This window comes from Scardinius erythrophthalmus, assembly GCF_964197995.2.
Source record: "Scardinius erythrophthalmus genome assembly, chromosome: 14".
NCBI lineage: Eukaryota > Metazoa > Chordata > Actinopteri > Cypriniformes > Leuciscidae > Scardinius > Scardinius erythrophthalmus.
Window position 1 is genome coordinate 34689905 of NC_138234.1, and position 10848 is coordinate 34700752.

General features: G+C 36.2%; 1 protein-coding gene across 2 annotated transcripts; it reads right to left on the reverse strand.

Annotated features, from left to right (window-relative positions):
- Nucleotides 1-5374: 5374 nt before the first annotated feature.
- Nucleotides 5375-8795, reverse strand: nppc (natriuretic peptide C; the record flags this gene model as incomplete). Of its 2 annotated transcripts, XM_081384911.1 has the most annotated exons (3): nucleotides 5375-5807; nucleotides 6976-7274; nucleotides 8598-8795. In XM_081384911.1, coding segments are annotated over 3 exons (393 nt in total). The 2 variants fall into 2 exon arrangements, with proteins under 2 accessions (XP_081241037.1, XP_081241036.1); XM_081384910.1 differs by lacking the exon at nucleotides 5375-5807 and having other exon boundaries at nucleotides 6972-7274; nucleotides 8598-8690.
- Between the last annotated feature and the right edge of the window lie 2053 nt (nucleotides 8796-10848).

The window sequence follows — 10848 nt, forward strand, 5'->3', positions numbered from 1 at the left end:
TGCACCGTTTTTGCAAACGACTCAGAGAAGATCTGTTAAAACAAGTAAAAAAAGATTTGCAATCTAAACGAGAAGAAATAAAGGCATGAATAATCATCTCCATGTCAGCTTTGGACAACAAATATTTCTCAAATGATAAAAACCGTTTGATTTGAGGTAGTTTTTGATCTGGAGCGATGATTAAGGTTTCAGTCTTTTTAGTTATTGTTTAACCAGTTCTTAATGCAAGACAGGCATTCCAGTAAGTCCTTTAACTTAATTAACTGTGACTCTTTGAATGAACAGTAACTGAATGACGTCAGCATAACAGCCATAAGAAGCACTTTTAAAATGACGAATTATTTCACCAAGAGGGCTAATATACAATGAAAACAAAATAGGACCTAAAACCGAGCCCTGAGGAACTCCACATGACAGAGGGGACATTTCAGACACAATATTTCACAATATTACCTTTTTGATGAAGTAAATGAAAGATTTTGAAATAAGTCTCTTCTGCTCGCAAGGCCGATATATATATATATATATATATATATATATATATATATATATATATATATATATATATATATATATATATATATATATATATATATATATATATATATATACACTCACCTAAAGGATTATTAGGAACACCATAATACTGTGTTTGACCCCCTTTCGCCTTCAGAACTGCCTTAATTCTACGTGGCATTGATTCAACAAGGTGCTGAAAGCATTCTTTAGAAATGTTGGCCCATATTGATAGGATAGCATCTTGCAGTTGATGGAGATTTGTGGGATTCACATCCAGGGCACGAAGCTCCCGTTCCACCACATCCCAAAGATGCTCTATTGGGTTGAGATCTGGTGCCTGTGGGGGCCATTTTAGTACAGTGAACTCATTGTCATGTTCAAGAAACCAATTTGAAATGATTCGAGCTTTGTGACATGGTGCATTATCCTGCTGGAAGTAGCCATCAGAGGATGGGTACATGGTGGTCATAAAGGGATGGACATGGTCAGAAACAATGCTCAGGTAGGCCATGGCATTTAAGCGATGCCCAATTGGCACTAAGGGGCCTAAAGTGTGCCAAGAAAACATCCCCCACACCATTACACCACCACCACCAGCCTGCACAGTGGTAACAAGGCATGATGGATCCATGTTCTCATTCTGGTTACGCCAAATTCTGACTCTACCATCTGAATGTCTCAACAGAAATCGAGACTCATCAGACCAGGCAACATTTTTCCAGTCTTCAACTGTCCAATTTTGGTGAGCTCGTGCAAATTGTAGCCTCTTTTTCCTATTTGTAGTGGAGATGAGTGGTACCCGGTGGGGTCTTCTGCTGTTGTAGCCCATCCGCCTCAAGGTTGTGCGTGTTGTGGCTTCACAAATGCTTTGCTGCACACCTCGGTTGTAACGAGTGGTTATTTCAGTCAAAGTTGCTCTTCTATCAGCTTGAATCAGTCGGCCCATTCTCCTCTGACCTCTAGCATCAACAAGGCATTTTCGCCCACAGGACTGCCGCATACTGGATGTTTTTCCCTTTTCACACCATTCTTTGTAAACCCTAGAAATGGTTGTGCGTGAAAATCCCAGTAACTGAGCAGATTGTAAAATACTCAGACCGGCCCGTCTGGCACCAACAACCATGCCACGCTCAAAATTGCTTAAATCACCTTTCTTTCCCATTCTGACATTCAGTTTGGAGTTCAGGAGATTGTCTTGACCAGGACCACACCCCTAAATGCATTGAAGCAGCTGCCATGTGATTGGTTGATTAGATAATTGCATTAATGAGAAATTGAACAGGTGTTCCTAATAATCCTTTAGGTGAGTGTATATAGATACTTTTTTTTTTTTTTGCTAATAGTGTTTCTTATTTAAAGGAGAGCTCCGGTCAATTTTAACATTGAGCTCATTTTTTTGTAAATTTGGAGTGCTGTCAATACAGAGAACAACGACAAAAATCGGTGTTGCCTACACCGTGTTATTCTATTTTTAAAATTTGCACCCTGTTGACTTCAATGGGGCAAGTTTTAAACCTGCTTTTAGTCTCTTAACATCCTTGATGTGTCATTACAAGTGCACAGTTAATGTGAGTGATTCCTTCAGAGTGATCACGGGTGAATCTGACTGCAGTAGATGTGAAAGATATGAATAAAAATTATGTTATTTCAGCCAGCGCACATACCTGTATTTACATCCTGTTTTTGGTCGAAGTCCATAGTAGTCGATTGTCGAGTTCACGCGCGTGATCATAGGTAATTAAACCTATGCGTGTGAACTCGACAATCGATTACTATGGACTTCGACTGAAAACAGGATGTAAATACAGGTATTTGCGCTGGCTGAAATAACATAATTTTTATTCATATCTTTCACATCTACTGCAGTCAGATTCACTCGTGTTCACTCTGAAGGAATCACTCACATTAGCTGTGCACTTGTAATGACACATCAAGGATGTTAAGAGACTAAAAGCAGGTTTAGTACTTGCCCCATTGAAGTCAACAGGGTGCAAATTTTAAAAATAGAATAACACGGTGTAGGCAACACCGATTTTTGTCGTTGTTCTCTGTATTGACAGCACTCCAAATTTACAAAAAAATGAGCTCAATGTTAAAATTGATCGGAGTTCTCCTTTAAAATGGCTAGGGTTTAAACATTATAATTACAAATATAAATATTTTTGATATAGTTCTCTTTGCTTGAATCTTGCTCTCCCAGGTTCTTTGGTAAGTTCAATGATCAGACGTTGCTTTTCTCTTAATTTTCTTTTAACTGGATTATCTGTCACAGCGTCCCTTGCTTTCCTTTGCAATAAATAAACCCAAATGACCCAGTGTGAGTCATAGGAAACCGGCTTTCAAGGACAAAACACAGTTTTTTTTTCTTTCCTTGTGTAATTCTCCTTTAAAAGCACTCTCTCTATATATATACGGCATTAATTCAGTGTAATAAATATGGTATTTTACCCACTTAGTGGGTCAAACGTAATTGTAGCAAGCAATGCTCTTAAACTCCCTTTTGACATTTTGGATTTAGATAAAATTCTGCAAAATGCTTCCCTTATGTTTCAGAGATTTATCTGAACGGCTCAGTCCTGCCCTCTTATGCTCCTCCTTATTCATTCTAGCGGTTTTATTAATCAAATCTTCAATTTAGAGGGCGTAGTCTTTCATGGCCCAGTCCCAAATGCCACACATCATTGGCTGTGCACTTTATGGACTTACACTGGGCTTACAACGATCGTGAAGTCCACGGCTGTGTCCGAAATCCCACTATACCCTTAAATATATGGCACTATTTGAGGGAACAGCCATTACTAGTGTCTGAAACCATAGTGGACATTATCATTAAATCCCATAATGCACCACAATAACGAGTGTTCGGGGGAAATTCTGCGCCCTTGAAGGGCCCTTCGGGAAGGGGACGCCATTTGTAGGGGTTTTCCAAACGAAAGTGAACACCTGGATCCCTTCACGAAGAGCCCTTCCACAAGCCCATTAGTGAAGGGTGCATGCGATGGTCACTTCAAGGAAGCAATTTGATCATATGGTCATGTGACCCAGCGAATATAGCCTACTCTTGATGCATTTTAAAGCTATAGATGGCTGGAGAGTTCAAGCAAACAGCAGTTCAAGTTGTTTTGTTTTGTTCGTGATATATCACACATTTTTGTCATGTTATGTTACGTTAAGTTTCATAGGTAAGAAATTTAAGTAGAGTCCAAAGATGAGACAGCAAGTTTTAAAGTTGAGAGCAGAGAAATACACTCACACACACATCCCAGATAGCACACGACTATTTGATGTGAAACCTACATCTGGAAGACGTATTTTAAAGAGTGTTTGCTCATCTGCAATACGTCTATAGGACGTTTCTGTCAGATGTCAAATAGACGTTTAGAAGATGTCTTTAAGATGTAATGATTTAGAATGATTTAGAATGTATGTTAAACTGACATCTTCTAAACGTCTATTTGACATCTGACAGAAACGTCCTATAGACGTATTGCAGATGAGCAAACACTCTTTAAAATACGTCTTCCAGATGTAGGTTTCACATCAAATAGTCGTGTGCTATCTGGGATAACACATATTTTAAACACTTTTTTATACATATTTATAAAATGTATATTTATTTGCAACAGTTATGTTAACAGCAATAATAAGACATTTCTGTCGTAAGAACAGCTGATGGACACCATGTTGTGTTGATGTTGTTGTGATAATGAGGAAATTATTGTCTTTCGTTGCTCCCTTCATCAAGTGCGTTACAAACGGCTGCATAATGGCACACACACACACAAGTGCCCTGCTCACTCCAAACTCACCACTTCAACGGCTCTGCCCTACGAAGGGAGTAGGGCATAGGGATGCTCACTTGCGTTTGGAATGTGCGCTCAACGGCTAGAGAATACCCACAATGCACTGTGAGAGTCGCGCTCGCGCACTTAATGAATTCCCGCGTCTGACCAGAAGATGGCGCCGCAGCTGAATCATCCATCCATTTAGCTATAAATTCCTTTTTAAATTATTATTAAACTGTTTGATTAATGTTTATAGATAGTTTCCATGACAGAGTTCTGGATAAATATTTTCAACTTACTATTGGAGTTACTATTACTACTATTATAAAACGGACAAGTGTATGTTTGTTGAGTAATTTACAACGGCTGCGAACGCGGCTCAACCAATCAGAATCAAGGACTGGAACTATTCGTTATATAATGCTTCATTAAACATCAATGCAAAAGCTGCAGCCCTTCTGGCTCACTAAGTGTCCGAATTCACTCACTCGTATTCATTCACTCCTTCATGTGGACTATATTAGTGGAGTAATGTGGAGAATAGTGAATGAGGGTGTAGGGGGCGATTTCGACACAGCCCGCAGGGTGTCCCAGTCATTAGGTGTCAGAAGGGTGTTCGCGAGCGCCCCCTGTGCGGTCGATGTGCATCTGTTTCTAGTAGAAATACCCAAACATCCTCAAAACAAGATACATTTACTGCATTTAATTCTTAGAATGAGAGCATTTGCGGCAATATTTTCAGAGAATGCTTAAAACTAGAGAAAATACTTTTACATTACAATTACACAATTTTGATTCTCAGATAAACTGATCTTGTTTCAAGGATGTTTGAATAATAATTTTTACATGAAGAAGACAAAAATACTGATTTAGACTTTTTTTTGCACTTGAACAAGGATTTGTGTTTGAATATATATATATTTGTGTGTGTGTATATATATATATATATATATATATTTACAAACTTATGTGTTTGATATGATTAATCACAATTAATCGATTTGACATTCAGTCTCATTTAAGTAATATAATCTGTTATTCAAAAGTAACACTTAAAAACTTTTTTTTTTGCATTTGTGCATTTTTTAATGATTTTTAAAACATTTACAACTATTAGAGACAAAATAGTTACAAACAGAATTGACCTGCAGTTTGCATTCATTTCAAAATGTTACATAAATAAAACTCATATTTATAAATATCTCTTTTATAAACATATAAATAGGTTTTTAAACATAAATACATTTATGCGAGAATGAAATACATGAATGTACAGCAGCAGCAGCAACAATATACAGCTTTTATCCACATCATGTTGTTGTTGTTGTTGTTGGTTTTGTTTGTACATATGTTTTATCTAATTACTTTATTTCAATTGTACATTGTCCCCACAAATGGCTCTCGTAGTGGCTTCGTACCATTAGTCCGATTCTTTAAGGTTCCCCTTAGAAGAAGAGCAACTAAGTCCATTCTGTCCAAAATCCATGACGTTCGTGATGCGCTCTAGGGAAAAAGACGGCATATAGTTAGATGGATTCAGTCCGACATCAGTCACGTCACTGCAGCGTCACACACACATGCGTTCGTGAGACTGTTTGACAGCAGTCCTGCATCACAGAGTCAGATATCCTTCGCATCAGTCTGACACATGACTCATTCAGACTAAACCTTTCTGCCCCACACTTAGTTATCTAGTACACACACACACACACACTACAGTTTGACACACTTATAAAGCTCCCTGTAATAATGGCACCTGTTATAACATCATGTAAAGCCTTTGGCATCAAGAAACTCAGTAATTGTCAGGCATTCAGTGCTTAATATGAAAGATATGAAAAAACAAAAAGAGGATATGCAACAAACGCAATGCCAAAATTAGAGAGAGAAATTTGTTTCGTTTCATCAATTTGTTTAATTCCATGAAACTCCCAAAGAGTATATGTGCAAATATATATTTCATATCAAATATTATATATATAACATTTATTAACATTCATTAAAAGTATATTAATTTATTTAACTGTTAAAATATGCATGTAGTTCCCAAAGATTACATCTGCTAATATAAGTTTTAGACTCAACAGATACTAAAAAGATTAAAAAATAAATAAATAGATTACTATATATATAAAATATTATATATTTTATATATTAAATATATAATTAATGTTATATATTTATATAGTTAACATTTATATTTTTTATTTATACATTTATAAACAATAAATAAATATTAATTTACTATTAACATTCATTAAACATATAATAAATGATTTATATTTAAAAAAATACAAATAACTCATATTTAGATCTCTACAGATGTATTTATTATTAAATAATAATTTTAAATGAATTATATTTTATTTTTAAAATTAAATTATTATTGTTTTAAATCACACAATGTATATATATATATATTTTTAAGTATAAATATTGATAAATATAATTTGATATCATATATAATTTGTATCAATATTTGCATTAAATATTGATTAAACATATAGGGTGTGATCATATAATTAAAAAGATATTTTCAAAAAGAGTATATCTACAATTATATATTATTTCATAAATATGTACATTTGTATTAATATTGATTAAAAGCATAGCTGTAATCATATAACTGAAATAGTCCCCCAGAGAGCACATGATCTGAGCAGACACTCACCAGGAGAGGTTGTTGACGGAGGGATAGTGAGACGGCTGGCAGCCCATCCCGCTCATGGTCCCTATCCTGTCCATCTTGTGTCCGAAGCATCCGCTCCTGGCCGCGGTCCCGCCCTTCTTAGACCCGCCTTTGAGTTTGCGGGATCCGGGCTGCTCGTTCATCATCCGAGCCCAGGGGCCCCGGGCCCGCGTGTCCATGCGCAGGTCCCTCAGGAGCCGAGCCCGGCTCTCCAGCCTCCTCTGGCTCTCGTCCGCCGCCAGGAACTCGGACAGCTCCTCTCCCAGCAGCATCCGCAGGGACTGAGGGACACAGGGAGCAAACACTCAGATAAACACCTCAGTGCTCACTTCTGTCCTCAGACTATCCCACGGAGACCCTTAAAATGTGCTTTTACTCTACAATAGTAGATTGATTCACTTAAATACCTTTCAAAGATGTATTTAAGTTCCTTTAAACTCTTACACAAAGATCCACTTTTACTTTCTAATATGATTTATTAATATCATTACAGAACCCTTTTCTAGTTTTAAAGTGTAACACATCTTCAGTAGCAGAGTAACTGGTTACTTGGAGAAGGTCTTGCAGTCCAATATACTAGATTATTTATTTCATATTACAATGTATTTATTATGGCTTCTATGTTGTTATTTCAGCGTTTAGGAGATTTCATGGAATTCTCTTTTATGTTTAATGTAAGTAAAACATTCTTTAAAAATAAAGGATATTTGCATCTTTTGGTTCCATAAAGAATCTTTAACATCCATGGAATCTTTCATTCCACAAAAGGTTCTTTAGATTATTTAAATGTTCTTCACACTAAGAAAAAAGGGTTCTTTTAAGAACGTTTCACTGAAAGGCTCTTTGTGGAACCCGAAGTAGTTCTTCCACGGCATCACTGTGAGAAAAGAAAAAAGCTTTATTTGATAATGAATGAAAAGTCTCAGATCATTTGATTTTGAGTTGAAGTTAAAATCTCAATACGTTTTGGTATCTTTAATTCGAAACTTTCTTCAGAAACGAGAACATTCTGAAAAGTGTGAGCCCTAAAAGTTGAAATTCGCTCTGAATTGAATCTAACTCAAGTCTATAGGAGTGACTTCACAGCGATGGGTGTATTATGAGTCGGTGCGCAATGCGTCTTAAAAGCGCGTTTTCTTTATTTTTTAATGTTTGAGAACGAGAACCTGTTGATATGCCATGATGTAAGTCACGGGAATTAATGAATAAAAAGTTTGGCTAAAGAAACCTTGCGGCAAACATTGCGTCCGGACAAGTGTCCAAACTCCAGCTTCTGCGGTCTAATAACGACCGAGTCGCTTTTGCATGATAATAGTGATGAGAACGTATTAATGAAACTGTACTGTAATGTACTGATGAAAAAAAAAGAAAGAAAGAAAATATCTAATTGAGATGGTTATTTAAAAAATAAAATAAAATCAAACAATCGCATTTTACGCGTTTTACGCACTGGATTTAAACGCGTACTTTTGCGCGTAACTGCATGTCTAAGCTTTAGCGCGTCTTTTTCACAAGTTATAAAGACTATAATAAACTTTTTTATGTCTGTCTGAATATTAAACAAACTGTATCATTTGTTAAGCAGGTCTGAATATGAGACTCACCCTCTGTTCTTCCTGCGTTAATGGTTTTGCCTCGGCACGGACTGATAGAAGAGTCAGAATAAGTCCACAAGCCACCAAATGCGAGATGATCATCGTGATGATGCTTCGGGCAGTGGATGTCAGAGGAGAAGTTCAGTTGTTTAAGTGTGTCTCAATCACAAGCTTTCATTAACTCCCAGAGGTGTCGAGCTCAACTCTTACTCGATGTCATTTCGGCTCATGGTTTTATAGGCGATATGACATCACTCCTGTGACGTCACGCACCCCCCCCCACCCCACCCCACCCCTTCCGTGGTTTACCTTTGCCAGATTGTCCGCTGTGTGTGTGCGTGTGTGTGTGTGTGTGTGTGTGTGTGCGTCACAGGTTACCGCGCATCGCCTCAGTGACCGGAGGATAGCCGGACTGGGTGTTTAGTTTAGTTATCGTTTGCAGTGAACACTTAAATACAAGTGGGAAAAGAACAATCACATTTGAATTCATTCATGATAATCACCGGTCACGACTTTTATCATTTTTTAGAACTTTTTTAGAACATAAGTAAAAGATTCACGTCTTTGTGTTTGAATGCCATATGCAGTAATGTTACAATTTTTTAATGCATTAATGTAACTTTTAATGAACACATTTCTATCTATCTATCTATCTATCTATCTATCTATCTATCTATCTATCTATCTATCTATCTATCTATCTATCTATCTATCTATCTATCTATCTATCTATCTATCTATCTATCTATCTATCTATCTATCTATCTATCTATCTACAACTTAAAGTTCTCATAGACAGGAAGAAAATCTAAATAACTAAGCTAAAAAAAATGCAGGTGTGTATTGTGTGCATTAAAATATTTAACTAAAATAGACTTTAAAAACAATTCTAATGAATTATAATGCACTTTTAAAGTACAATACATAAAATGTTTGTTATTTGTAACTTACCCTGGAGGTCAGCTAGAGATAAAATAACATATTTAAGTATTAATATTACTGTGTTCTCCCAGGATGAAGGCGTATGAGGTTGAGTAGTAGAAGTGAGACTGGGCTTGTTCTGGTTTGAGACACTGTGTGGCAGTATATGCTGAGCTGAGACTGTTTCAGCGGAGTTCGCATAGAACCATCATTTACACACAGGTATTTTACAGCGAATGCTCTCCCACTCATGCTATAGCAGTTGTGCTGTGAATGAATGCTCAGCTTTAACATATTACAATTACAATGACATACATTCAGACAAAGGAGAAAGTTTGATGCATAGGAAGTTGGGCAAAACATTAAAAAAGCCATCAGATAATGCACATATAATGTAAATACACAAATATGATTGGACAAGGAAATCCTGGGAAATAAGGGAGGTCATTTTTTGTATTTAATACAAAGTATTTAATTCATGCATTGATTATCATTTACCCTGTTTATTATATGATGCATTATGCACTACTGCAATTTATACAGAAACACTTTCACCTTCAGATCTTGTGTATTTTAGAAGCAAAAAAAAAAAAAAATGTAATTATCTAATTAGACTGATAGGTTTTTTTTATTTTTACTGGCAATGCATCTAATTTGTGATCACTTTGTGCAAGTTTAGCAAGAAATTAAATGTATTTTGGTGCCTATGTTGCCAAGTTTACTTTTTGGAGAGTTGGTATACCAGTGTGGTATACCAGAATATGTGAAACAGGTCGGGAAAACACAAGATGCCAGACAACCACGTAAAAAGAGATGGTAGAATTCTGTTTTCAGTCTTAAATCAGTAATTTTGGGGAATCTACGGGGTCCACATACACTACATCAACCCTTATATTATAAGTCCCGACAGCCTAAAATGTGGTGTTCATAAATGTGGGCATAAGTTATACATCATTCATTCATTCATACATATATAACATACATTAATAATATATATATATATTACTTCTCTTCCTTTGAAACTTCTCTTCCTCCATCGCTGCATCATTGGGAAGAGAATTACAATAGTATAAATGAAGTTCCAAGAGCCCAACCAAAGGGAACACTAATCACCATAATGGTGACTAAAACATATTAGGAAAATCAACATCAAGTTATGAAGTCAGCTTATGTGATGTTCTTTCAAATTTTTCAGTTGTATTGACAATTCAACATTCAAGATGACTTTGGGAAACGAGTGAATGCAAACGGAGAAAAGTAACTGCAGAAGTGGAGGAAATGAGTGAAAAGATTTTCCCCGCCTTAAAAAACACTCTCAAACAAAATCAATTAATCTTAA